General features: G+C 52.3%; 1 protein-coding gene across 1 annotated transcript in view; it reads left to right on the forward strand.

Moving 5' to 3' along the window:
• Positions 1–286: 286 nt before the first annotated feature.
• POLE (DNA polymerase epsilon, catalytic subunit) overlaps positions 287–27,144 on the forward strand; it is a gene marked incomplete at both ends in the record, with an annotated part of 28,136 nt that continues 1,278 nt past the window's right edge. Inside the window, 44 exons of the mRNA XM_080628798.1 lie at positions 287–526; positions 661–741; positions 822–866; positions 1,014–1,106; positions 1,742–1,896; positions 2,761–2,902; positions 3,217–3,297; positions 3,594–3,701; positions 4,131–4,241; positions 4,492–4,577; positions 5,121–5,240; positions 6,022–6,154; positions 6,814–6,927; positions 7,559–7,771; positions 8,628–8,735; positions 9,349–9,477; positions 10,306–10,408; positions 10,503–10,649; positions 11,252–11,397; positions 12,076–12,224; positions 12,607–12,699; positions 12,966–13,110; positions 13,616–13,773; positions 14,915–15,110; positions 15,827–16,041; positions 16,314–16,416; positions 16,609–16,689; positions 16,769–16,891; positions 16,979–17,197; positions 17,506–17,715; positions 18,970–19,113; positions 19,408–19,548; positions 21,717–21,870; positions 21,953–22,059; positions 22,841–23,017; positions 23,425–23,648; positions 23,796–24,016; positions 24,449–24,653; positions 25,138–25,311; positions 25,477–25,602; positions 26,158–26,290; positions 26,404–26,593; positions 26,703–26,834; positions 26,931–27,124. Of these exons, the coding sequence (XP_080484924.1) occupies positions 287–526; positions 661–741; positions 822–866; positions 1,014–1,106; positions 1,742–1,896; positions 2,761–2,902; positions 3,217–3,297; positions 3,594–3,701; positions 4,131–4,241; positions 4,492–4,577; positions 5,121–5,240; positions 6,022–6,154; positions 6,814–6,927; positions 7,559–7,771; positions 8,628–8,735; positions 9,349–9,477; positions 10,306–10,408; positions 10,503–10,649; positions 11,252–11,397; positions 12,076–12,224; positions 12,607–12,699; positions 12,966–13,110; positions 13,616–13,773; positions 14,915–15,110; positions 15,827–16,041; positions 16,314–16,416; positions 16,609–16,689; positions 16,769–16,891; positions 16,979–17,197; positions 17,506–17,715; positions 18,970–19,113; positions 19,408–19,548; positions 21,717–21,870; positions 21,953–22,059; positions 22,841–23,017; positions 23,425–23,648; positions 23,796–24,016; positions 24,449–24,653; positions 25,138–25,311; positions 25,477–25,602; positions 26,158–26,290; positions 26,404–26,593; positions 26,703–26,834; positions 26,931–27,124 (6,369 nt within the window). The remainder of the gene's footprint in view (positions 527–660; positions 742–821; positions 867–1,013; positions 1,107–1,741; positions 1,897–2,760; positions 2,903–3,216; positions 3,298–3,593; positions 3,702–4,130; positions 4,242–4,491; positions 4,578–5,120; positions 5,241–6,021; positions 6,155–6,813; positions 6,928–7,558; positions 7,772–8,627; positions 8,736–9,348; positions 9,478–10,305; positions 10,409–10,502; positions 10,650–11,251; positions 11,398–12,075; positions 12,225–12,606; positions 12,700–12,965; positions 13,111–13,615; positions 13,774–14,914; positions 15,111–15,826; positions 16,042–16,313; positions 16,417–16,608; positions 16,690–16,768; positions 16,892–16,978; positions 17,198–17,505; positions 17,716–18,969; positions 19,114–19,407; positions 19,549–21,716; positions 21,871–21,952; positions 22,060–22,840; positions 23,018–23,424; positions 23,649–23,795; positions 24,017–24,448; positions 24,654–25,137; positions 25,312–25,476; positions 25,603–26,157; positions 26,291–26,403; positions 26,594–26,702; positions 26,835–26,930; positions 27,125–27,144) is intronic.

Here is a 27,144-nt window from a genome sequence, read left to right on the forward strand (position 1 = left end):
GGCAGGACCGTGGGTCCCTGGGCTTCAGTGGCCGGGGAGGGGGGTGCCCGGCGGGATCCCTTCGGTTTCCCTGCGGCAAACGGGCAGCACCGGGGGCGTGACAGGGCGCGCTGGGGCGCGCCACCCGGCATTGGTGGGAGCTGCACCCGGGGGAGGAGGGGCCTCTTTCTGATTGGTTGTCTCTCCGCGGGGCGGGGCGTGGGGGAGTTCTCTCTCGCGGGAACAAGGCATAGCGCGGGAAATACTTCCCGCGGTGGCGGGTGGGGTCGGATCGGATCGGATCGTGATGGTGCTGCGGGGCGGCGGAGACTCTGAGGGAGCGCGGAGGGGTCGGCGGCCTGGTGGGCCCTGGGTGCCTGCGGCGGGGGCTGACGGCACGGCGGCTGGCAGGGACGATGGCCCCGCACTGTCCGCTCTCAAGCGCCTGGAGCGATCGCAGCGCACCGATCGGCTGGACGCGCTTTTCGGCTTCGAGCGACCAGCGGAGCCCGGCGAGCGGACCGGCTGGCTCATCAACATGCACCCGGTATGGACCGGGGGGGCCTGGGGTGAGCGGCCAACCCATGGGGCATGGGGAGGAGGCCCCCGGTAAGGCCCGGTGGGGGGAGTCGGGGAGGCCTCACGGAGGGACTTTGCTGAGTCCATGGTGCCCCTGGGCAGACGGAGGTGCTGGATGAGGACCGGCGGTCGGTGAGCGCTGTGGACTATTACTTCATCCAGGAGGACGGGAGCCGCTTCAAGGTGGGTTTGCCGGGAGTCCGGGTGCGACACGGGATCTCATGAGTGGGACTTGTTGCCGTCACCGGTCTCCTCTCTCCTAGGTGGCCCTGCCCTACAAGCCTTACTTCTACATCGCCACTCAGAAGGTGAGGAGGGGACCCTGGGAGGGCTGAGGTATCCAGGGAAGGGGACAGCAGGCCCCTGGGGAGCTCGAGATATCCTGGACATCCAACTTTGGGACGATATTCTCCTAAGGGACAGTGAACTGCTCAGCCTTGGGGTTCTCTCGGCAGGGCTGTGAGCGAGAAGTGTCCTCCTTCCTCTCCAAGAAGTTCCAAGGGAAGATTGCAAAGCTGGAAACTGTCCCCAAGGAAGACTTGGACCTGGTCTGTATTCCTCTGCCCTCTGTGCTCTTGAGTAGTGGGGTTTTTTGAACATTGCACAGCTCTAGTGAAGTAGGAAGGGACTGAGTGCTGCTGTGGTGCCTATCAGTAATGGGTAGCTATGGCTAATGGAGCACATCAGCCGTTTCACAGCATCTTCAAGGTGTTCAATTTTGGAAATTAATTGGAGGAGGAAAGGTTACAGGAGGAGGGAGCTGCTGCTCATGCTTGACCTGCTCTTCTTCCTCTTCCCTGAGTGGATCCTGTGTGGTCTTGCCTCCATGGGCAGCAGGGCTGGCAGTGTCCTTGCTCTTGCAGCTCCTGCGCTCTTCCCTGATGTCTCTTCTCGATGCTTGACTCTCCCACCCATTGGCACCTCTGTTTTGTTTTTTTTTTTCTTTGGCCAGTTCTGCCACCTGTATCAGTCTAGAATGCCTTCCCCACCCTCTTATATAGAAGCATAGAAGAGTTTGGGTTGGAAAGGACTTTCAAAGGTCATCTAATCCAAACCCCTGCAATGAGCAGGGACATCTTCAACTAGATTAGGTTGCTCAGAACCACGTCCAGCCTGGCCTTGAATGTCTCCAGGGATGGCAGTACTCATCCCCCTGAGCTGGCATTGTCTTGCTGCTTTGCAGCCAAACCACTTGGTGGGTCTGAAGAGGAACTACATCAAGCTGTCCTTCAACACGGTGGATGACTTGGTAAAGGTGCGTAAGGAGATCTCTCCTGCTGTGAGGAAAAACAGAGAGCGAGACCAGGCGAGCGATGTCTACACGGCCATGCTGTCAAGGTGGGAGCTCTCCTGAGGGCCTCTCATGTTAATAACTAGGCGCCTTTAATTATTTCTTAGCTGTCCCCAGAGAGCTGTTGTTCTGCCTGGGTCTGTTCCTAGTTATACCACCCTTCTCTGAGATGGTTCTTCCATCTCAGTGCTGCACATTAATTGGCCCCAGAGCCTCAGGGATGTGATGTGCTGTGGTGGTACCTCTGCCTGCCAGGCACATAGATACCCTGTCTCCTGAGAAAGAATACTCAAAGGCATTGGGCAACCTTACTTCTAGCAGTGACTAAAGGGAAGAAAGCCCCAGCTGACATGCTTCTATCCGAATGAAAAGCAGGAGCTTGTTTGCAAGGTTGGGAGCACAGTTGCAGGCAGAAAACCCTCAAAACCTCTTTTTTTTTTTTTAAAGCCACCTAGTATAGAAATATGAAAACTTCACCCTCTCTTTGGGCTCCTGCCCCTGAAGTCTGATCTTAGTTGAAACTTGAGGAAGAATCAGGTGAGATGAGTGCCCCCTGCTCACCTGGAAGGCGTACTGTCTCTCTTCCAAGTCCTTCCCATGTTGCCTCATTATGCTTAGACTCATTATCTTACTTATAAATCCAGTGCCATAAGAACTGTTCATTCTACAGGCACGCATGGGGTTTGTGCCTATACCTGTGAGCAGACACAGCTCAGAAATGTGAAGAAAAGTGAATTTAGATAGGAGCAACGGGGCTGCGCTTGCTTCTGTCCTGTGAGCAGAGAGGGCTACATAGTGGAGAAGTGTTTCCTGTTCTCTCCTGTCTCTGACTCCTGCTGGGTGTCACCTGAGGCCAAGGCTGTAGAGATGCGCACTCAGGTAAAGCAGCTGCTTCGCTCTGCTCCTTGCAGCGCTCTGAGCGGAGGCGTCCTGACCATGGATGAAGACGGAGCCTCCAGAAAGGTGGCCAACCAGATGGACAACATCCTGGATATGCGGGAGTACGATGTACCCTACCATGTTCGCCTGTCCATTGACCTGAAGATCCATGTGGTGAGTAAGGAATAGGGAAGCTGGAAGTGCTTCTGTACTCCTGAAGTGTGTGCCAGGGAGAAACACTTTCTCTCTAGGACCTTTGCAAAGGTGTTGGGGACCATGAGTTCATGTGTAAAGCTTAGTCCCCTCCTGCTGGGCCTCTTCCTTAGTTACTGACATGCAGCAGAGTTAAGTGACTGATGCACAGCCACAGTTTGAGCCTTTCTGCTGGGCTGCATTTAAACTCGTGCAGATCTGTGCCCAGCAGCTGAACAGCAGTGACCCAAGGAGCTGGCCCCGTGGTCACACTGCCCACCCTCTTCTCCCATCAGGCTCACTGGTACAACGTGAGGTACCGGGGCAGCACCTACCCCCCTGAAATCACCTGCCGAGACGACCTCGTGGAGCGCCCGGTGAGCGCGAATTGGGCTGAGATGGGTTGCGATAGAAGGGGTTTGGTTGGGTAAGCGTCCATCTGTCTGGGTGCACAGCCAGGCCTGCCCCGAGGAGCTGGTTTCTGATGAGCTGTGGGTGTCACGCTGTGGTGGCAGGGGGAAAGCCCCATTTCTGGTCTTGGGTAGTGATTTTGGGGTTGTTAAAGCAGTAAAATGATTCCTGGGGAGAGTCTGGTTCACTTGCTGGAATGGGAATTGTGCTGAACTTCAAGTCAGCTTTAGAATGTTTTTCTAATGGATTTGGTCTTGTTCAGGATCCTGTCGTTCTTGCCTTTGACATTGAAACTACCAAACTCCCTCTGAAGTTTCCCGATGCAGAAACAGACCAGATCATGATGATCTCCTACATGATTGATGGACAGGTAAGGGACAGCAGAGTGGTTTCCTCCATGCTCCAGCAGCGAAGCTGGGGAATAGGCCCATGTTTCCCCTCTAACCCAGCCCACTCCAGGCTTATCTTGTTGCTGGCTGTTTGGTGAGTGGCTGTGGAGATGAAATTAACATCTGAATGATGCATGAGATATTTAGTTTTGTGGTACCCAGATCAGGTTGCTGCTGCTCCTCTGGGGGACCTGGAGAGCACAGGGACAACTGCTGTCCCATGTTGTCTGCCCGTGGCCTTCTTTAGCCAATAGCCAGCGATGGTTCAGCAGATAACTCCCGAACAGTTGTTCACCCTTGACAGAAGCTCTGTCTTTCAAGAGGCAAAATGTCCCATCATTTGGACAGCATTTTTTGCTTGTCTGCAAGCCAGGTTGTCCTGACTACCTCTTTGTCTACTACCTCCCCAGGGCTACCTCATCACAAACAGGGAGATCGTCTCTGAGGATATTGAAGACTTTGAGTTTACTCCCAAGCCAGAGTATGAGGGGCAATTTTGTGTCTTTAACGAACCAGATGAAGTAAGTCAGTTCTGCCCAGCTAACATTTTACCTGCCTGAGGGTCTTGTTCAACTAGAGCTAAGAGCTTGGTGGGGAACGTGGTTGGTTGAGCAGGGCTGGTCATGCTTTGATTTCTTGGCAAAAAGGATAAGAGATCAGGTTTCGGTTATGTGGGGAAGAGAGGGAAAGGGTGGGAGAAGCTGGAAGGAATCCACCACCTCTCCATGGAGGAGATGAAGTTACTTTGTATGTATATCTCTTCTCCTCTAGGCTCATTTAATCCAGAGGTGGTTTGAACATATCCAGGAGACCAAACCAAACATCATTGTCACATACAATGGAGACTTCTTTGACTGGTAAGATGAGGAGTGAAAACTAAGCTGGTAGGATGTCACCTGAGCTGTGGGGCAGCCTTGACATCCTTCCATAGCTCACACAGTAGTTGGTGATAGTGTGTGATCCATGCCAACTCTCTGGCTAGTTTGACCACCTCATGAAATCCTGTGGCTGCTGGCTTGGAAGTATGAGCTTTTGTAGAGTCCCATCTGCTTGATTTTGCTGCTTTAAAGCCCTTGTCCATGTGGCAGTGCTGGTGTATGGATGAGCTCGGTCTTGGGAGAGCAGGGAGAGGGTCACCTGGAGGATACTGGGGAGAGGAGTGCAGGCAAGCCATTGGGAAGCAAGGGGAAAGGTCCTTGTGCAGGATGCAAGGAGCAGCGTTGCCTTTTGGGTCAGCAGCAGTTCTGCCCTGGAGGAAGTTTTCCCCATGACCAGATACCACAGATAACTGGAAGAAAAATTGTTTAGGTAGTTGGTAACAAAGCAGCTGTGAAACTGTTGTCAAAGCTGAAGGGAAATGATTGTTCTGTTCCTACTCTTTGTGTTGCCTCTTTCCCCAGGCCCTTTGTGGAAGCAAGAGCAACAGTTCATGGAATTAATATGTACCAGGAAATCGGGTTTCAGAAGGACAGCCAGGGAGAATACAAAGCATCCCAGTGCATCCACATGGACTGTCTAAGGTATCACATGCTGCCCCTTTGCCACATACCCTGCATCTTTCTCTTGAATTTATATAAAAACCCTACAGTTGCGTGTGAATACTGTCCTCCTGGCTCTGTTGCACCTCCCAAGGCTGATGTGATTGTCCGTTTCTTTGTGCTGCTTCCCCTTGGCACTCTGCATACCACAGAAGCTGCCAAGCCTTCCCCATGAAGGGCTCTTGGGGCTGTCTCTCTCCCTGCAGCCTGCTGGTGACTGTCCTTGGGTGTTTCAGTTCTGATTTGAGGGAGCAGGGAAAGGGTGGGATAGGATCAGGCCATTGGAGTGGGGAAGGGACCGTGTCTTAACCCAGTAGCCTCCACGCAGAGACAGAAGAGGAAAGGACATGTGTGTGTATGTGAGAGAGAAGTTGGGGTTTATGTGGGTTTCTTCCCCTGGAGCAGTGTCTGGACTTTGGAGAGTCGCTGCTTGTTCTGCAGGCATCTCCAGTTGCAGTTCTGGTGACATCTGCAGTGGTTAAATGTTTAGTATAAAGGCACCTGAGGGAGTTGGAAGGTGGTAATTTTGAGCAGTGGTGATGGTATGGATAGTGGAGTTTGTCATGGCTGGAACTCAAGTGCATTGGTGGAGGTGCAGGATACCTAAAGCTGGGCAACCTCTCACACTTGGATGCTCGGCTCTTGGCTGTCCTTGGTGAGAGGTCCCCTTTGCAGTCAAGATCCCATTTGGAGGCCTGAGGCCCTTTCTGAAGGGCAGAGTTGGTTCCTCTGCACAAACTGCTATTTTCCTAATTCTGTCCAGGTGGGTGAAGAGGGACAGTTACCTCCCAGTGGGAAGTCACAACCTGAAAGCAGCAGCTAAAGCAAAACTGGGTTATGATCCAGTGGAGCTGGACCCTGAAGAGATGTGCCGGATGGCTACAGAGGAGCCTCAGGTATTCCCCTCTCTGTGCTGTATCTCCTCTGAGTAATTGGAAAACAAGTGTAGAGTAGCTGCAATATGATTGAACCTAACTTAAAGGGTTTCAAAATGTTCTTGCTTAATGCAGTCATTCTGAGAAATTAACTCACTCTGTCTCCCCAGATGGCTGATGCCTCAGAAGTACTTGAGTTTGTGGGGAGAAAGAACAGGGTTTCTTTGAAGTGGTTGTAGCACTGGTGTTGCACAGTGCATTCTCTGTGTTTGTTTATGCCAATGGGAGGTGGCACAAACACTTACAGGCACCACAAAGGGCCATGACTTGCTGAGGGGGGACAAGAACTAGGCTTAGTGTCTGGGTGTTGTGGGCAGGGGATTTCTACTGAAGCTCTGGTGCAGCCTCCTGATTCCCAAACAGGGCAGCATCTGTGTCATGGGCTCATCCTCCTCATTTCTTGTCATTTGAAACTGATATATGATGATCTAACTAGAGTTAGGGCAGGATGTCCTCGGAAGTGAACAGATTATTCTTTACAACCTAAGAGATGGAGAAATAGACCTTTCCCCTCTTCCCACTCATACAAGTGTGTCCAGCAGGAAGCAGTGAAAGATGTTGTCACTTAGCTGCTCTATCACGTGATTGTGATTAATTTGCCTGTCACCCTTCTTTGGCAGATCCTGGCCACCTATTCAGTGTCTGATGCAGTTGCTACCTATTACATGTATATGAAGTACGTGCATCCTTTCATTTTTGCCTTGTGCACCATCATTCCCATGGAGCCGGATGAGGTGGGTGCATTCCTGAAATGTGGCTCTTCACCCAGCAAAGAAAACATCTCCCATGCTGCAGGGATGCTCTGGCCATGGACCTGATTTCCTCTGCCAGGGCACTTCCCATCTGTGTCAGGGAGGGAGGGAGAGTGAATTTGGAGGCTACTCCTTTTTCTCCACAGCCCTGGGGGGTTTTGAGAGAGGTGCCAAAGACCAAGAGATCTGAGGGTTGGCAGTACAGGTCTGGAGCAAGAAAGTGTGAGTGACGCTCCATGCTCAGCCAAGTTTACTTGCAGTTGTAGTCATGCAAGGGTGGGTCTCCTGATTACTGCTGTCAGCTGTAGAGGGGATGGTTAGGAAGCTGTCAGTGCTAAGCATGTAGGAAGTGTCCCTCTGTCCCTTCTTGCTGAATCACAGTATGGTTTGGATTGGAAGGTTTTGGATCTTCCAAGACCACATAGTCCAACACTCCTGTCATAGGAAAGGCAGATCAGGTTGCTGAAAGCTGCATCTAACCTGGCCTTGAATTGGAAGGGATGGGGCATCCACATCTTCTCTGTGCAACCTATTCCACCCTGATAAGTAAATAATTTCTTCCTTACTTAAATCCATTCTTTTTGAGTTTAAAACTGGCTTTGATGTCCTTTAGGTGTTAAGAAAAGGATCTGGGACACTGTGTGAGGCACTGCTGATGGTTCAGGCCTATCATGCCAACATCATCTTCCCCAACAAGCAGGAGCAGGAATTCAACAAACTTACAGAAGATGGCCATGTGCTGGACTCGGAGACATATGTGGGAGGCCACGTGGAAGCTCTGGAGTCGGGGGTCTTCCGCAGTGACATCCCCTGCCGCTTCAGAATGGTAAGGGGCTGTGCTGCCCACCCATGTCCTGGTGGAGGGTGGTGATAAGGAATAACCCTCTGCTGGTGTTAACGTCTCCTGTGTGTCCCTGGGTGATGCCTACCATACTTTAGGAAACCTTAAGCACCTGAAGCTGTATGGAGCTGGGCTGGGAAGGGATGGGAAGAGGCCTCCAGCTGGCCATCTGTGCTCCAATGGGAGAGGAAGTGTCATATGTGTCACATGCTGGAAGCAAGCCAAACCTTGTTGACAGCAAGGAAAAATGGTGAAGTCGGGTTTTGGGTTTGTTTTTGGGCCAGTGGTTCTTGGAAGTTATGCCTCTGCTCCCTTTGGGGTCCTGTCCTCTGTCCTTCTCCCACCCAAAGTTTCTTCTGAGCCCTTCCTGGGTATCATTCACCTGTTTCTGGTTCACCCTGTTATCACCATCACCTCCCCCTGCCCTGCTTCATGCCTGTATTGTGCTCATGGGTTCCAGAGGCAGCTTCACTCTGCCATGCGATGCATCACACTTAGTGCAGGACATTTTGATGGGTATCACGTAGTGAATGATCACAGGGGATCATACACTGTGTATAAAAAGATCTGGACTAAGTCTGACTATTTGGAGCATGTGACCATGTCAGCATGTGAGCATGAGAGGTGCTGCACAACCAAATGCAACTGGCTGCAGTTGTCCTTGTCTCTTCCCTTCATTCTTTTTTTGCATCTACCTGTGTCTCAATGTGCTGCCCTGTGCTGCAGGGCCAAGCTTGGAGCTGCTCAGGTCAGGCAGGGACATGGGCAGCAGGGCAGGAGCTGCCAGGCTGCAGCCAGGGATGGCTGCCCATGGTCTCAGTGTGGTCCCACACTCCTGCAGAATCCTGCTGCCTTTGACTTCCTGGTGCAGAATGTGGAGAAGACGCTGCGGCATGCCATCGAGGATGAGGAGGGTCTGCCACTGGATCAGGTCACCAACTTCCAGGAGGTCTGTCACCTGTGACACGCTGGGCTTGGCAACTTGAAAGTGCCAGTTTAGGGTCATTTTATGCTCTACAGAGAGAGACCAAGAAGCCCATCTATGGGCACCTGCAGAGTAGATGGTGTTAAGGGATGTTATAAGCAGCCACAAGCTCCAGCAGCCCCAGCCAGGAATTCCCTTGCCCAGCTGCTGGAGCCCAGCCTGGGGATCCAGGGTCTCTGCCCCAGCTGGAGAACACAGTTCCTGCTTTCCCCTATGCAGATCAAAAAGGAGCAAAACTCTGAGAGAGCTGGGAAGGGATTTAGTGAGAAGACTGACCTGCTCAGATAGCCCAAATACTTGTGCTCCTCTTGTTCCCTGCTTTTTATCAGCTACAGAGTGCAGGTCACCCTTCTCCAAAGCTGAGTCTGCAGTTTCTTGGAGGGCATCATCACTTAGTTAGTGGGGACTTCTGATCTTTGCTGTTTTCTGCATTAACCCACTTGCACTGAAAAGGTCCTTGGCCAAGTAACCTTTAGGAGATAGTTGCTTTCACCTTCCACATACCCTACAGGTAAAGCCTAGCTTGGAGATCCAACCCAAAACCTGCAGTACAGGTGGTGTTTTTGTCTTGCCACAGGTTTGTGATGAAATCAAGGTCAAACTCAATTCCCTGAAGGATGTTCCAAACAGAATTGAGTGTCCCCTTATCTACCATCTAGACGTGGGGGCCATGTACCCCAACATCATTCTGACCAACAGGTTGCAGGTGGGTAACATCAGTCTTGTCTTTCCTAATTTGTCTTTCAGATGACCTTGGTGGTCCCTGTTGTTGGATCTACTTAAAGTCAAAGGCTGAACTTTCTGCTCAGGCAGGGGGATCAGATAAGACTGAGTGAAATTCAGGCAGGCTGCCAGGTCTTCAAAGGCTGAGCTACAGCTCAGTCTGAGGACTCTTCCCAAAGAAACAGCATTGGTTTTGTGGGGTTTGTGTTCCCAAAAGTCTCTGGTAAGGAGAACTCTCTGTGCAGTTCTGGCGTCCCAGCGTAAGGACAGGAGCTGTTGGAGCAAGTCCAGAGGAGGCTACGAGCTGGAGCACCTCCTATATGTAGACAGGCTGAGAACACTGGGGCTGTTCAGCCTGGAGAAGGGAAGCTGTGTGGACACCTCAGAGCAGCTTCCAGTGTCTGAAGGAGGCTACAAGGATGCTGGAGAGGGACTCTCAGGGACTGTAGTGATAGGACAAGGGGTGATGGGTTCAAACTGAAATGGGACATTTAGGTTGGATATAAGGAAGAAGTTCTTTACTGTGAGAGTGATGAGACCCTGGCACAGGTTACTGTGGCTGTCCCATCCCTGGCAGTGTTCAAGGTCAGGTTGGACACAGGGGCTTGCAGCAACCTGCTCTAGTGGAAGGTGTCCCTGCCCATGGCAGGGGGTTGGAACTGGATAAGCTTTAAGGTTCTCTCCAACCCAAACCAGTCTGGGATTCTGTGGTGTTCACATCTATGCTCTTTGGCCACCTGGTGCCTGTTCTGGCATGAGTTGTCCTTTGGAGAGATGTCCCCTAAGAGCTGCATCTCTTCCTTGCATCCAGCCCTCAGCCATGGTGGATGAGGCCACGTGTGCTGCCTGTGACTTCAACAAGCCGGGTGCCAACTGCCAGCGCCGGATGACTTGGCAGTGGAGAGGAGAGTTCAGTAAGTGCAGTCCAGACCATGCAGTCCAGCCCACAGGGATGGAGATAAATTCCTGTTTCTCCCCTGGGAAACTGATGGGTGCCCTGCTCCGCAGTGCCTGCCAGCCGCAGTGAGTACCACCGCATCCAGCAGCAGCTGGAGTCGGAGAAGTTCCCTGCTCTGGCCCCTGACGCAGCACCCCGCGCCTTCCACGAACTCTCCCGGGATGAGCAGGCCAAGTATGAGAAGAAGAGGTTGGCAGGTAAAAACACAACAAAAGGAATGAAAAGTGACCGTGGTGAGGTGGTCAGTGTCTGCAGCCCAGCCCCTGAGCAGCGCTCACCAGCACTTGGCTCTTAGGCTTGTGGGATTGGTCCAGCCTGGGTCTGGTCTTGGGCTATGCTTTGACAGACCTGCTCCAGGACCCCAGCAGGCTCCTGTGCTTTCCACAGAGGGGCCAGGCGCTGGTGCCTGTGTCAGTGTTTCTCCTTTTGTCTGCTGAGAGCCATGGATTTGAGCTGAAACGTGAATGGCTCCATGTCAGAAGACTGCTGCTTAAAGCCTGTTAAAGAAAGGGAAACATACTGTCCTGTCTCTGAGTGATGCAGAACCAGCCAGCTGGCTGGGGGCAGAGCTGCAGAGCCTGGGTTTGTGGATGGGCCCTACGTGCATCAGGATGAGTTTATTTCCTCCACCTGCCCCTGCATCTCCATAAGGAGGTGCTGCTTCTCTCCATGCTGGTATCTTCCTTTGCAGTAGGACTGTGCCTGATACTTAGATGTCTCCCTGTTCATACTGTGCCCATCCTTCTGTAGTACAGCATCCATCCCTGAGAAGCTCCCCTCTGCTTCTTCCCTGGACTAGATTACTGCCGCAAGGCATACAAGAAGATCCATGTCACCAGGGTGGAGGAACGAGTCACCACCATCTGCCAGCGAGAGAACTCTTTCTATGTGGACACGGTGCGAGCTTTCAGGGACCGCCGCTACGAGTTCAAGGGGCTGCACAAGGTACCAAGCTCAAGCTTCTGGTTTAACTGGTCTTGCCAAGGGCGAGGACCTCTTGTCTCTCACTGAAAACTAAAGGATTGCTCTCTTCAGCCTTTGTATTCAAGAAGAACGTGGTGGAGCTCCTGGCAGCTGTGGCTGCTTGCTGCTGAATCTTCAGTGGCTTCTGCTAGGGCATTTGGTGCCTCTGTGATGCTGTCAGAAACAAAGCTCCATCTCCAGTTCTCACTGGCTTTAGCAAATCCTCAGCTACTCTCTGTTCTGCTGTACCTGATTCGGCTGGGTTCAGCCTGAGGCATTCTCTCTACATGGAGAAAAGAGACAAGCTGAGAAGCAAGGCCTAGACCTCAGGTTAAGGAAGAGTTGATTCCAGGAGAATGTTCTAGTTCTCTTCTGGTTGAGGTTTGTGCTAGAGGGGATCAAGGCAAGTTATTCTTGGAGTGTGTTGAAGGCAGCAATGAGGTCCTAGGACTCTCCTTATGGCAGAGTTAGTTAATGAGCCATTTATGATTCCTCCCCTGGCCAACTCCTCTGCTGCACAAGAAAAAGGACATCAGCTGAACTTGCTGATGCTGATCTTTAGCAAAGATCTGTAGTGCTCTGCTGGGGCTGGGGAGGGAGCAGCTGGCTACCACCAGTAGTGATGCGTGGGGTTGTCCTGACCCTGCCTATGGCTTGCAGGTGTGGAAGAAGAAGCTGTCTGCAGCAGTGGAGGCAGGAGATGCCTCTGAAGTGAAGCGCTGCAAGAACATGGAAATCCTGTATGACTCCCTGCAGCTGGCCCACAAGTGCATCCTCAACTCTTTCTATGGCTATGTCATGCGGAAGGGGTGAGTCTTCTCCCTGGGCAATGCTGGTGCCCTCTGGAAACCAGGATTGTCCTGGGGAGGCTGTCAATTACTTCCCCTGCTTCTGAAGCACCAGGATGAATGTAGGTGCTGCCTGTAACACTCTCGTCTTGCTTCTACCAATGACTTCTCCTGAAGACCCCTGTGAGACATTAAGTGTTGGGCATAAGTGGTGGGAATCTTGTCTGTTAGTGGATTTCCAGCTTTTCTGAAGCATCAAAATTAGGGCAAGGAAAACAATCTACCAAGAGCCAGTGTTTATGTATTTCTTGCCCTTCTTCCTCTGGAGGTCCTCCTGCCTTTTCCATAGCTGGGGTTGGCAGGGAGCACTTCATGCTCTTTACTTTGACTGCTCTGCTCACAGAGCTCGCTGGTACTCCATGGAAATGGCTGGCATCGTCTGCTTCACGGGAGCAAATATCATCACCCAGGCCAGGGAACTGATTGAGCAGATTGGGTGAGTATGTGCTGACTTGGGAAAGAGAGGTCTGCCAGCAGCTGGGACAGATGTGGGAGCATGTTAAACATCTGAGCTTTCAGCAGTTAATGTTGAACATTCAGATCGCTGACACTGCTGTGGTTATTCTGTTAGATTGTAGGATTTGCTTTGCAGATTGTAGGGTTTGCTCTGCAACAGGCTGCCTCTGCTTTATGGAGGACACAGAGTTGATGCTCACCTATCAGCCACTTTCCTCCTGACAGCAACCTTCCTTCCTTGTTTAGGAGACCTCTGGAACTGGATACCGATGGGATTTGGTGCGTCCTCCCCAACAGCTTCCCAGAGAACTTTGTCATCAAGTCAACCAATGCCAAGAAACCAAAGGTGACAATCTCCTACCCAGGTGCCATGCTGAACATCCTGGTGAAGGTGAGTCTTGCTCCCATCCAGGCCAGCTCTGCAGTCTGGTCAAAAGGAGGTGGAGGACTGAAAAAGGGAGGAAGGCCTCTCTTTCATCTCCGCTCTTGAAGCAGGATGCTGGGGCTGATGACCCTGCTTTGCTGCACAGCTCTCTGCCCCAGAGAGCATCTGGGCAGAGGAAGAGGCTCTGATATCCCTGCAGCAGAGTGGTGTGAGAGAGGCCAGGGCTGGTGTGTGCTCGCCTGTGCTCAGCCTGTGCTAGCTGAGTCTCAGCTACAGCAAGGTCCAAATCCACCCTCTGCTGGTTCAGCTTCTGTAAGACAAAATAACGTAACTTTAGGGTCCAAAGCATTTCTCACCTCAACAGCAGGTTGGATGTTCTGATTCTTGACATTGTGCTGTACCTTTCAGAGAGATGCTCAGTGATCCCTTTGGGCAGTGGGTGCTGGAGGGGCATGTGATGTAACCAGCCAGGCTGTTGAGTAAAGCTATTCTCCTGGGGCTGTGCCCATAGGAAGGCTTCACAAATGATCAGTACCAGGAGCTTCAGGACCCGGCCTCCCTCACCTACATCACGCGCTCGGAGAACAGCATCTTTTTTGAAGTGGATGGGCCATACCTGGCCATGATCCTCCCTGCGTCCAAGGAGGAGGGCAAGAAGCTGAAGAAAAGGTGAGTTTCCAAAGCTTGAAATATTTTCACTTTCCCCCAGAAACACACTGAGGGTCTCTTTCCCTTCATGCATGTGGGGCACATTGGTCTTTGGCCCTGGAGCTGGCAGCATGCTTGATTTGCTGGTTTTAAATGGCAAGTTCCTTACACCAAATCATCTTTGAATCCAGTCTCTAGTGCCATACTATGGCAATAGTTTAGAAGACAACAGCAAAACAGCATTTGTCCAACTTGGTGACCAACATGATCTCCCTTTCCTGCTCTGAGGTGTGCAGGAGAACTTTGTCTTATCTTCTGAGGACTGCTTATATTCAGCCTAATCTGTTTAAACTAACCAGTTCCTGCCTTCCCATCTCTTGGGACTTCACAGACCTCCAGAAACATCTCCTAGATGTTTCCCCGTCCTTCTCCATCTGCAAGAATAGGTCCTGCCATTACTGTTGTATTACAGGATAGTAGTACTCAGACTCCACTGATTTCTCTGCATGCTCCTGATCAGGAACTTGAGCTGGAGCAGCAGTAACCACTAGCTAGAGGGGTGCCCACAGACCTGGTTCTGGCTCCAAACTATGCTGTCACTGGCTTTCAGCACCCTCTCTTTACAGCTTGTGCTGCTGTATACTTAATGCGCCATTGGATAAGCTTCAGCATTCGCTTTCTCCTGTCAGTGTCCTTCTGCAAGCAGTAAGTCCCTGCCACAGAGGTCAAGGTGATGCCAAGCACTGAGCAGGCTGTGCTTGTAGGACTCTTATCTCAGGGCCTCTTGGTATCTTGTAGTTTGGGGATGTTACAAGTGCATTTATTTCTTGGTCACTCTTCGGCCTGGAGGTGGCTGGCGTCACCATTGTTGGTGGAGGAAGCAACTGCTGTGCCCACAGGAACGTGGTCAGGTGGGAGAAGAGCTGGCCAAGTGATGTGGCTTCTTGTAGCTGATGTTCCCCATAAAGCTTCTGTAGACCAAGTTGAAGCAGTTGGTAGAGCAGCTGTAGATGTTCTGAGATCATTAGTGCTGAGCACCAGCAGCAGTGCTGAGCACCAGCAGCAGTGCTGAACACATGCCCTGGCAGGAGGGACACCAGCGGGATCCTGGAGGCCATGTCCCTTGGCAGAGGCCAGACTCTGACCATGCAGTATCTCCTAGGTATGCAGTGTTCAATGAGGATGGGTCCCTGGCCGAGCTGAAGGGGTTTGAGGTGAAGCGCCGGGGAGAACTGCAGCTGGTGAAGATATTCCAGTCTTCAGTGTTTGAAGCCTTTCTGAAGGGCAGCACCCTAGAGGAGGTCTACGCTTCTGTGGCCAAGGTGGCAGATTACTGGCTGGATGTGCTCTACAGCAAGGTAAGTGCAGCTCAGCACGTCTGTGCTCCCAAGGCAAGCTGGGGAACAAGCGTCTGATCTGGTTGGGCACTGTGGAGAGGCTTGAACAAAGTAGGTGGTTTGCTATTCTTCTGATTGTCTCTTCCATTATATTTCTGCTGCTTTGGTTCTCTAGGGCTGCTGTTTAGTGTATTTTAGTGCAAGTGCTCTGCATTCAGGTTTAGCTATGGGTGAGTGGTGTCCTTCTCCAGTCATCTCTTTCATGGAGCTGGTCTGATGGACCTCATCCCCCCCAGGGACGTTAGCTAGGGGCAGAGAATGACAGTCACTGGCCTCTGCAGAGTGTTGTATGAGGAGCACAGAGACATCAGATACACAATAACTGGGGGAGAACAGAGAAAATGGAATAAAGTGGGGGGCCTGCTGCCAAGAGGGGGGGTCCAAGAGCCTAGTTGGGTCCTTGCACTTTGCAGAGACCCTAGCCAACAATTTCTTGGTGAACCCAACTACTCTGCAGCACAAAGCAGCATTGCCACAGCCCAGCACGGCCAGAACCAATGCAAGTCTCAAACCTACACACTTTTTCATAAGTCATGTTGGCAGCTGCCACAGGGAGTAATTTTGCAGGCTCCCTGTAAAAAGCCAGACCAGCTGGGGATTGGCACCCCATATCTGACAGCAGCAAGATTTGATCATGAGGTTCTTGATAGGTTTGGGTTTTTCCCCCTCCCTTTCAGGCTGCCAACATGCCTGATTCAGAGCTGTTTGAGCTGATCTCGGAGAACCGGTCCATGTCACGCAAGCTGGAGGACTACGGGGAGCAGAAGTCTACATCCATCAGCACTGCCAAGCGCCTGGCAGAGTTCCTGGGTGACCAGATGGTGAAGGATGCAGGGCTGAGCTGCCGGTTCATCATTTCCAAGAAACCAGAAGGATCTCCGGTGACAGAGAGGTAACCCCACCTTGAGGGGGGCTTTTGGCGGTGCGGGGGGCAACCAAGAGGGGAAGGGAAGAGTAGCAGGAGGTGAGTGAGCTGGTGTGGTGTGGCCAAGGGGCCCCGCATCTGCTGGCTCAGCCCATGAGCAAGACCAGTGATGGGTAACCGCATACAACTATTGTGTGGTGGCCTCGCAGCAGGGGGAGAAGCCTGAAGGGTCTCCACAGGCTGGGAGAGGGGGTGGTGTGCTGCTGGGTGGGTAATAGGTGCTTCCCTGCCATCCCCAGAGCCATCCCTCTCGCCATCTTCCAAGCTGAGCCCAGCGTGCGCAAACACTACCTCCGAAAGTGGCTGAAGAGCCCTTCGCTGCAGGACTTCAACATCCGTGCGGTGAGTGAGGCACCTCTGCAGGTGGGACCTGGCTCTGGGACAAGAGCTCATCCCTTTGAAGGAATGACCCGGGCAGCAGCTGCTTGCACTCACAAAGTGCAGTGCTGGGGGTCCTGAGGAGATGCTTGGTCCTGCGTCTGGTGGTCTTCGACTCAGCTTTCTTTGCTACTTGCTGCTCTGCCCTCTTCACAGATCCTGGACTGGGACTACTACATTGAGAGACTGGGAAGCACCATCCAGAAAATCATCACCATTCCCGCAGCCTTGCAGCAGGTATGGGTCAGGGGGGACAATGGGACAGGAGAGGGCTGTGGTCAGGGTACTCCGTGTGATTTGGAGATATGTTCTTCAGGTAAAGAACCCGGTGCCACGGGTCCGGCACCCAGACTGGCTCCACAAGAAACTCCTGGAGAAGAATGATGTGTACAAACAGAAAAAAATCAACGAGCTCTTCACTTCAGAAGGCAAGAGACAGGTGAAGAGCATGAGGGAAAGGTACTGGCTGTGGTGGTGAGTCTGTTCTCCTGCAACCCACCTCCTGCTGCTGTCCTTGCTCCCTCAGGTCCTCACCAACCAGCCCTCAGAGGGGACGCCCAACTCACAGATTGGTGACATAGAGGATTTTGGGGCTGCCAAGACCCGTCAGCCAGCAGTTCCTATTGCAAACAAGCGGAAGCGAGTCCCTGCAGCAGAGGAAAGCCAACAGATGTCCCAGTACCTTGAGCTATCCCAGTCCTGGCGAGAGATCCTGGGTCCACCACCACTCTTGGGTACCACCAAGGTAAGTGAAGCAGACTGGGCATAAGATGACCTGGGGATGTGCTTGTCCACCTAAGCAGCTTGAGTGCTGCCAGGAGCAAGCTGTAGGTCTCCTGAAACCCTCTGCATGGCCATGGCTCATGGCTACAAGGAGAAATAGAGCCAGGAGATGGAGAATACACCCACTGATGGAGAAGAGGGGGGCGATGGCTTCACAGTGGGGGCAGGAGCATGCTGTGGGGCTGGGGAATGGAGGGTTGGGTGTGTGGCAGGGTGCTGGGGTCTGGGCAGCCAGTGTCTGCCTCGACTCACGGCGCTGTCCCTCCGCAGGAGCAGCGCCTGGTCTGGCTGCGCTACCACCAGAAGAAGTGGGAGCTGCAGGCGCGGCAGCGGCGGGAGCGACGCAAGAGGCGGCGGCTGGAGGATGGTGGGGAGGCGGCGGCTGGAGGAGGCGCCCGCCAGGCCCTCTCCAAAGGGCTGGGCAGTTACCTGCGCCAGGCAGCGCGCAGCATCCTGGACCTGCCCTGGCAGATCGTGCAGGTACGGGGGACAGGCCCTGCCATGGGGGCAGCCTCGGGCTTGAGCCTCGCGTTTTACACTGCTTGTGGTCAAATGGTGGCGTTCAAGGACTGCTGACCCTAACACCACTTTATGTTAACCTTGGGCAGGCTGGATGGGGCTGCAGAGCCTCAGGCTCGTGCATGTCCATATGGAAACAGGGGCCCACAGACTCACTGTTGATGGGGAATCTAGGATGTGTTGTAGCTCTGCCAGTGGGGCAGTTCCAGTTCATCCCGGGGCAGCACTGTGCAGTAGTCACAGACCCTCAGAAACACTGGCTGAGAGTGAAGGCAGCTCTGGGGTCTCTCTGGTCCAACCCCCTGCCGAAGCTTGGTGCACCCAGCACCAGACGTCCAGGACAGTGTCCAGAAGGCTTTGGAGTGTGTCTAACGTGGAAGACTGCACAACTTGCTCAGAGAGCCCATGCCAGGGCTTTGTCACCTCACAGGGAAGATGTTTCCTGACATGCAGAGAGAACCTCCTGTGTTCAGGTTTGTGCCCATGGCCTCTGGTGCTGCCACTGGGCACCACTGAGGAGAGCCAGGTTCCATCCTCTTTGCACTTCTCTTCAGATATTTATATACACTGATGAGAACTCCTGCAGCTTCCCCTCCTCCAGGCTCAACAGTCCCAGCAATCCCAGCCTTTCTTCATATGAAAAATGCTTCAGTCCCTCCATCATTGTGGCCCTTTGTTGGACTCTCTCCAGAATGTCTGTGTCTTTCCTGTACTGGAGACCCCACAACTGGGCACAGCGTGCCTATGATAGGCACAGGATTCCAATGATGTCTGGAATCAGCCAATGTACAAATACAGAGGTGGAGTGGTGCCATCCAGGCATTTTCACAAATCCTCGTTACCTGTGGCCATCTGAGCCTGGCCCCTTGTCACCCACTTCATCTTCCAGAAGGGCCTTCAGAGCTGCAGGCAGTCCTCGTGCAAAGCATGAGCTTGAGATGAGACGGCTGGTCCAGGATGTCAGTGACTTGGCTGACATCAGTGGTCAGCTTGAGCTAGTTTGCCAGCCTTAGCCAGAGGGTTTTCTGCATAGTGCCCTAAGACAGTTGTAGGACTTAGGGGCTCCAGTGCTGCCAGTGATAACTCTTTAAGCCCCCTGCTCTCTTTGTGGCCACCAATGGGCCATATAGGTCCTCAAAGTGCTGCACAGCTTAGATATAAGCACTGATAACATGTTGTATCTCCCAACATTAACTGTACCACTGTGTCCTGCAGATTGCTGAGACCAGCCAGCCTGGACTGTTCAGGCTGTGGGCAGTGATCGGAAGCGACCTGCACTGCATCAGGCTGAGCATTCCCCGGGTCTTCTATGTCAACCAGCGTGTCCCAAAGCCGGAGGAGGGAGCAGCCTACAGGAAGGTTAGGACCTGACCCTTCTGAAAGGGGAAACAAGCATCTGCCTTGCAGGGCTTCACTCTCTCATGCCATGGGTGTATCTCATCCAGTACCCAGTCCTTCTGCTAATCCCAGCCTTCCAGAAGCAGGTTCTCTGTTATGGGAATTTGTAACAAGCATGAGCATAAACCAGATTTCCTTAGGAGAGAGGGACACCAGGAGCTGGGCTGGCTCCAACCTCAGCTCCCTGCAGCCCTTACAAGTGCCCCATTCCTGTCAGTGGTGCCATGTGGTCTGATGTGTCCCTTGCCTTGGCAGGTGAACAGGATCCTGCCCCGCTCAAACTTAGTTTACAACCTGTATGAATACTCAGTCCCTGAAGACATGTACCAAGAGCACATCAATGAAATCAATGCAGACCTCTCTGCTCCGGACATTGAGGGGGTGTATGAGACACAGGTAACTTCTTTGGGTACTCTTTTTGAAGGGTTGCTGGGTAGCAGCTCATTGGTCTGAATGCCAGTGGAGCAGGAGGATACCTGGCTCTTAGAAATTCAACACCTTGGCAAGACACAAAAAATCAAAGACCCTCCACAGCAGAATACTGGGCAATATTCCCGTGTTCATCTGGGCAGAGACACTGAGCATCAGCACATGGTTTAAGGTATGTTAGGGAAAGGGGGTTTGGTTTATTTGGAGTTAGGAAACTTTGAAGAAGAAAGGCATCATTTAAGGAGAAAGGATGATCTTCCTCCAAACCAGTACCAGCCTGCTGTTGTTTGAACCAGAAAAGATAAGGGATATTGAAAGATGGGGGAGAACTCAGTGTGTGTGGAGTTGTACACAGGTCTGAGAGCCCTGCCTTCTGAAACAAGGTTGTAAAAGCTTTAGAGAGAAGAATAGGATATAGCTTGAAAGTTTAGGAAGAGCAAGAGCAGACTAAACAGTTCAGTACAAAGCAATCAAGCCAAAATTAAATTTACAAGTGCTATTGATGCTGAAAGCCTGAAAATGAGGAAAGGAAACTGGGATGCTCCTAATGAGGATGCTGGTTTGTTCAGCAGCATAAAACCTGATGACAGGAATTTCATGAAGAAGACATTGTAATGTCAGGACCTGACCTATATGGAAGTAGGAGAGAAGGTTTCACAATTGTAAGAGTGGACCTGTATGTTAAAGAAAGCATAAAGGCATTTGCTACTAAAATGCAATGTAGAATTATGGATAAAAAGTCTTTGTCTAAATAGGACAAGTTTGGTGTGAGCAGTGGGGCCAAAAGCTACAAAATGCTTTGTGAGATGCAAGAGGCTGCAAGGACAAAAAGAGCATCATAGAGTGGGGAGAGTTCAGCTCTTGAAGTTATTGTTACAACCTGGAAAGTGTTACAGTGGGGCATGATAAAAGAAGCCATTTTTAGTCACCTCAAATTTCTGCTTGTAGAAAATCTGGATAAAGGTCCAGGCACAAGGCAAGGCACAACTCTTAGTAAGCAGCACCCAAAACTCATTTCACATTACTCTGCCAATGTGACTAGGGTGTACACAAATTCATCATATCTGTAGGAGATCTTCTAGTAGCAAACCTGAGCCCTCTCTGCAACCACAGTGTTTAGTAAGTGGGACTAGGTAAGATTTTCAAAAAGAAATCTTAAGAAGAAATTGGAATTGGCAACTGTAGTAAAACAAGGGACACAGAGATGTTTTAAAGGTATAAAGAGAAGTGAGATGATCAAAGGGTTGCAGCATCTGTCGTGCAGGGGGAGGCTGAGTGAGCTGGGACTTTTCAGCCTTGGGGAGAAGAGACTCAGGGGACCTCCTTGGTGGAAGGAGTGAAGGAGAGGAGCCAGGCTTTTCTCAGGGGTGCCCAGGGAGAGAATGGGAGGCAATGGGCACAAACTGAAAAGCGGGAAATTCTGTGTAACCATCAGCAAGCAGCAAAGGCTGTTTGAGGAGATTGCCCAGAGGCTTGTGGAGATACAGAAGACCCAGCTGGACGGTCTCCCAAAAAACGTAGCAGGACTAACACAGGACAATAACGAGGAAGATGCAAGGAAGATTTCCTTGCAGGGATGGGATTTAGGTACATGGGGATGCTTCAGTTTGCTAAAGGGGTCTGAAAATGGGATATTCCACAGTATCTGTGAAGTCAAAACTGGCATGAGGGAAGTATGAGTAGGCAAAAAATGTTTGTTATTACTTGGAACTTGGTCCCACAGCAAGTCATCCATGAGTAGTCTTCTGCAGCTGTGGAGTTCACAGCTGCAGGGTTAATAAAGCAGGGCAAATCAGTGGTGGATGTCCCATCATGCTGGTTATCTGGTGGTTCAGATGAAGCCTTTGTCTTGAGGGAGTGCCAAACCACAAGTTACAGACTTGCAAGATTGCCCAGATACCGTTCCACACATCCTCTATAGTATCTGCTGCTGCCCTTGATGGTGGATGAGAACACACATAAATTAAAATACATGTTCTGTATCTCTAGCACTGGCAGGGAGATTACCAAACTCGTATGGAGGCACCTCAGTTATGGCCTGCCTGTGGTTTTTAAGCCAGGTTCTAGGTCTGAAATCCCAAACAGTAGCTTGGTAGTGGAATATGGTTCCACCATGTCTCTCCCCATTGTTACAGGTGCCGCTGCTCCTCCGCGCCCTGATGCAACTGGGCTGTGTGTGCATGGTCAGCAGACAGCTTGTCGGGCACCTGGCAGGGCGAGAGGCTGAAACCTTTGACATTGAGCACCTAGAGATGCGCTCACTGGCCCAGTTCACATACCTGGAGCCAGGTGAGGTGCTTGGGAGAAGGCTTGGGGGCACCCAGGACCAGGTGCCTGCAGGTACCACTCATGATCTGTGCTCTGTTCCTAGGAAGCATTCGCCACATCTACCTCTACCACAGCTCCCAGGGTAACAAGGCGCTCTTGGGCCTTTTCATCCCCTCACAGCGCAAAGCTGCCGTCTTTGTGCTGGACAGGGTAAGGTGGGACTTTGAGGGTTGGAGAGTTGGGGTGCTGAGGATGAAAAGCTGGCCATGTCCCAGCAGTGTGCTCTTAAGCCCAGAAGCCTGCCCTGTGTGCTGGGCTGTATCCCTAGAGTGTGAGCAACAGGTCAGGGAGGGGATTCTGCCCTTCTGCTGCACTCTGGGGAGACTCTGATCCAGCTCTGGGGCAACAACACAAGAGGGATGTGAAGGTGTTGGAGCCAGGCCAGAGGAGGCCACAAAAAAGAGGGAGGAGCACCTCTGCTATGAGGAAAGGCTGAGTTGGAATTTTTCAGCATGGAGAAGGCTCTGGGGAGACTATATTGTGGCCCTTCAATACTTAAAGGGGACCTATGAGAAAAATGGAAGGAGACTTATTAGTAGGGCCTGTTGTGATAGAATAAGGGGTGATGGTTTTAAACTAAAAGAGGGGAGACTCAGGCTGAACATGAGGAAGAAATTTGTTACCCTGAGGATGGTGAAACGTTTAACACAGGTTGCCCAGGGTGGTGGTGGATGTAGCCTGGGCAACCTGATCTAGTTGAAGATGTCCCTGCTTATTGCAGGGGGATTGGACTAAATGACTTTTCAATGTCTCTTCCAACCCAAACTATTCTGTGATTCTATGATGGGGATCAGGCAGTGGGAGGTTTCTGCCACCTTTTGATAGGGCTTGGTGAAAGGCACCTAACGATGCATGGAGGGAAGAACCCCGTGGCACCATGGAGTGCAGGGTCCTCTCTGCCTGGCTCTGACCCAGTCCTCTTTGGGTGCAGGTCCGCAGCAACCAGATGCCAAATCTCACCACCCTGTTTTCGGCGGAGCGCAGCGCACTGCTGGAGAAGGTGGGTGAAGAGCTACTGCCACCAGACAAGCACACCTTCGAAGTGCGTGCTGAGACCGACCCCAAGACCATTTACAGAGCCATCCAGCGGCTGCTGCTGGGTTACAAGGTGAGGTAAAGGCTTGAGTAAGGTCTCTGCAGGACCTTGTCTATGCAGGCATGTGGGAAGGGGAGGATGCTGGGGAAGGCACTGGTGCACCAGTTCCAGCAGCACCTGCACATAGCTGCTGGCCCCCAGGTGAAGGTAGAAAGTGGGTGTTGCTCAAGGGCTTTGTTTCACTTCGGGTGGCTTGCTTAGGACAGTGCCAGCACTGAGGCCATCTCAGTATCTCCTCCCATCCCTGTCCTCAGCTAGAAAGCTGGTTGCACAGAGGTGGGTACTTCAGGAGCACTGGTGTGTGCTGTCCACACCATGGGGACCTGCTGTGGGACAGGGTATCTGGCACTGCAGGTGTCCTGCTGAGTGAAGGCACTTCCTGGTGAGGTGCATCAGGACATGTCCTCTTCTTCATGTAGGATGAGCGCCGAGGCCCCACACTGGTGGCTGTGCAGTCTAACTGGGACCTGAAGCGGCTGGTGAGCGGGATCCCCATCATTGAAGAGTTCCCTTTGGTCCCCATCCAGCTGGTAGATGACATCAGCTACTCGGTCCTGGACTGGCAGCGCCACGCTGCCCGCCGCATGATCCGCCACTACCTCAACCTGGACATGTGCCTCTCCCAGGCGTTCGAGATGAGCAGGTGCCTGGGGTAGCTGTGTCCCCCGGGGATGCCATGCCCTTGCTGGGACCATGGGAAGCTGCCTCATCCCTTGAGGGCAGGAACAGGGGTCCCTGTTTTCTCTACAGCTGTGCTCACCCCATGACCATTCACCTCTCTGTGCCCCAGGTACTACCACATCCCCATTGGGAACCTCCCCAGTGACATCTCTACCTTTGGCTCTGACCTGTTCCTCTCCCGCCACCTCCGTCGTCACAACCACTTGCTGTGGCTGTCACCCACAGCCCGCCCAGACCTGGGGGGTAAGGAAGCTGATGACAACCGCCTCGTCATGGAGTTTGATGAGAGAGCCTCTGTAGAGATCAACAACCCTGGTTGCTACTCCACAGGTGAGGAGAGAGAAGGGTAGTAGGGCTGTCTGGAGGCAGAACTGGATCCGGTTCTGCAGACCCTGTAAAAGGATGGTTTCAGTCTCCAAAGAGAGTGTAGTAACAAGACTAGCTGAACTGTTCATCCCTGGTGACCCTAGGACAGGTCTTTCTTGGAGGCAGGAACTGCTCCAGTGGTAGTAAGTTCTGAGCTCCTCTGCTGCAGCTTCCAAAAAACTTAGTGTTGCCCAGAGGATGAGTAGATCCAAGTCTTGCTGGAAGACTTGGCCAGTCAAGACAGTCACACCTATGAAAGTGTCTTCCCACTCAGTGTGACAACACATATAGATCACCTTTTAACTGTGAAAAGGTTTTTGTGGCAGAGAGGCAAGGGGGAGTGTCCTGCTTGGTCCTTTGCCCTCCCTGCCCCTGAGAGGTTGTGTTTGCTGTTAGTGTGTCTGGAGCTGGACATCCAGAGCCTGGCTGTAAACACGGTGTTGCAGTCCCACCACATAAACGACATGGAAGGAGGCTCCAGCATGAGCATCAGCTTTGATGTGATTCAGCAGGCATCCCTAGAAGACATGGTGACAGGGAACCAAGCTGCCAACATCCCAGCCAGCTACGATGAAACTGCCCTCTGCTCCAACACTTTCAGGTACCAGCGGGAGGTGGAGCACCTGGTCTCCATCCTGACAGGTCTCTGTGATGGTCCTACCTCTCATTCCATCCTTTATTGTTTCCTAGACTTGTGCCAGAAGTGGGGCTTGTGGGGTACTCTAAATATAAATTCAGGTCTTGAGAGCAGGGCAGACATCTTCTCCAACAGACTTTTGAAGATCCTGGCTTAGAACTGCCTGGTGGTTCAGACAGCAGATGTATGGAGATGTTGGTGAAGATCCAACCTTTTCGTGTTGCCTTTTCCTGTTTCTGCTTTCTTCAGGCTCCACCAAGTTAGAGAGGCACATATTTACCCTGTGGCTTATGTGTTGAGGGCTCGCATGTCTCTGCTCTGGCAGAGTTCCCACTTTGAATCCTCCAGTGTATCTGAGAACACATCACTGTCTGGAAGGGGAAAGGGGTCTCTCATGGCTTGTGGGGTCTTCCATGGCCAGTGGAGTGATGCTTCTGCTCCCTGGCAGGATCCTGAAGAGCATGGTGGTGAGCTGGGTGAAGGAGATCACGCAGTATCACAACGTCTACGCAGACAACCAGGTCATTCACTTCTACCGCTGGCTCCGCTCTCCTTCCTCCCTGCTCTATGACCCAGCACTGCACCGCATGCTTCACAACATGATGAAGAAGCTTTTCCTACAGTAAGTGAGACCTGGAATGTGCCAGGCTAGTGAATGGGGAAGGAACAGGCATGACTGCTGCAGCCTCCAGAGAGGTGAGCGGTAAGCTGGACCTCCTGTCTTCCGTGGGTTGCATTTGCTCCTCGGGCTTTGCTTTCCTGCCCACTGCCTCCTGTTCCTGTGCAGGCTGGTGGCAGAGTTCAAGCGTTTGGGCTCCTCAGTGGTTTATGCCAACTTCAACCGGATCATTCTGTGCACCAAAAAGCGGCGCATCGAGGATGCCATCAGCTACATGGAGTACATCATCAACAGGTGGGGGCTTGCCAAGCCAGGCTTGGAGATCCATCCTGTGAATGATGGAGGAGGGCTCGGGGACAGGGAGGAGGATGCTGATCCTTTGCCTTTCGATGGGCCTGAGCACTGAATTTCTATTTCTGGGGGTTTTTATTTTATTTTATTTTTTATTTTTGGCAAAGCTATGGAAGGGCTGAGGTTTCCTAGCTCTCTTGTTCTCTTGCTGTCATCCCTGGAGTAGGGATCTGCCCCTTAGCTGTCCTCTATAAGGCAATATTTCAAGAATACTCATAGGCTTCAATCCAGAAGAGACCTTCAGGAGGAACTTGAGGTGCCCAGCATCTCATCATCTGGCTGGCTTTCAGGTGCCATGTTAACAGCCACCTTGACACAAGAATAGGGAGCCAAGACTTCTTGGGCATGACTTCCCCTGGGGTCCCTGCTAGTGGTTGGATGGAATAGGGGAACCCTCTCTTTCCTTGCCAGCACCACCTCCTCATGGTGTCCCATGGAGAAGGCTCTGAATTAGAGATAATGCCAGCAGTGTGGCTGACTGCAGTTTCTTCCTTCCAGCATTCACTCCAAGGAGATCTTCCATTCTCTGACCATCTCCTTTTCCCGCTGCTGGGAGTTCCTACTCTGGATGGATCCAGCAAATTATGGAGGTATCAAGGGAAAAGTGGATTCTCGCATCCACTACGGGGAGGTAAGAGGCCGGAAGTGCTCAGAACTCCAGAAGCAGGGTGCTGGGGGGCTGAGATGAGTGGGGAGGTGTTGGCTGGGCATGAGGAACAGCTGTGATATCACTGGGTCCTCCAGAAGGTTACCAGCAAGAGTCAAGTGTTGGAGGAGGAGGAGGACAGCGAGGAGGAGGAGGAGGTGGCGGTGGGGGAAGAAGAGGAGGAAGGGGAGCCAAATGTGGAGGAGCTGCTGGAGAACAGCTGGAACATTGCGCAGTTCCTGCCTCAGGCCGCCTCCTGCCAGAGTTACTTCCTGATGATTGTGTCAGGTGAGCTGTCCCAGGGTGGGATGGGGCCACTTGTGCCTCCCCAGTGGCAGGGAGAGCCTGCAGTGGGGCAGCTGCTGGTGCAGCTGGAGCCTTGCCCATATCTCCCCAGCCTACATTGTGGCCGTGTACCACAGCATGAAGGAGGAGCTGCGGCGCAGTGCCCCTGGAAGCACCCCTGTCAAGAGGAGGAGCACCAGCCAGGTGTCCCAGGAGGCGCTGGCAGAGATGGGGGCCATGCCTGGTGAGTGCTGAGCCATGGGGCAGCCCTGGAGTCACCCACCTTGTGGTCCCCATATGCCACCATATGGGTCAAGTGCTCTCTGCTCCATCTCTCTAGGCATGATCACCTTCTCACAGGATTATGTGGCCAATGAGCTCACCCAGAGCTTCTTCACCATCACCCAGAAGATCCAGAAGAAGATGGCTAGTTCTCGAAATGCCACTGAGCCTTCGGACATGTTCCCGGTGCTGCCTGGCTCCTACTTGCCACTCAACAACCCAGCTTTGGAGTTCATCAAATATGTTTGCAAGGTCAGCAGTGTGAACCAGGC

The sequence above is a fragment of the Psittacula echo genome, assembly GCF_963264785.1.
Source record: "Psittacula echo genome assembly, chromosome: 13".
Taxonomy (NCBI): domain Eukaryota; kingdom Metazoa; phylum Chordata; class Aves; order Psittaciformes; family Psittacidae; genus Psittacula; species Psittacula echo.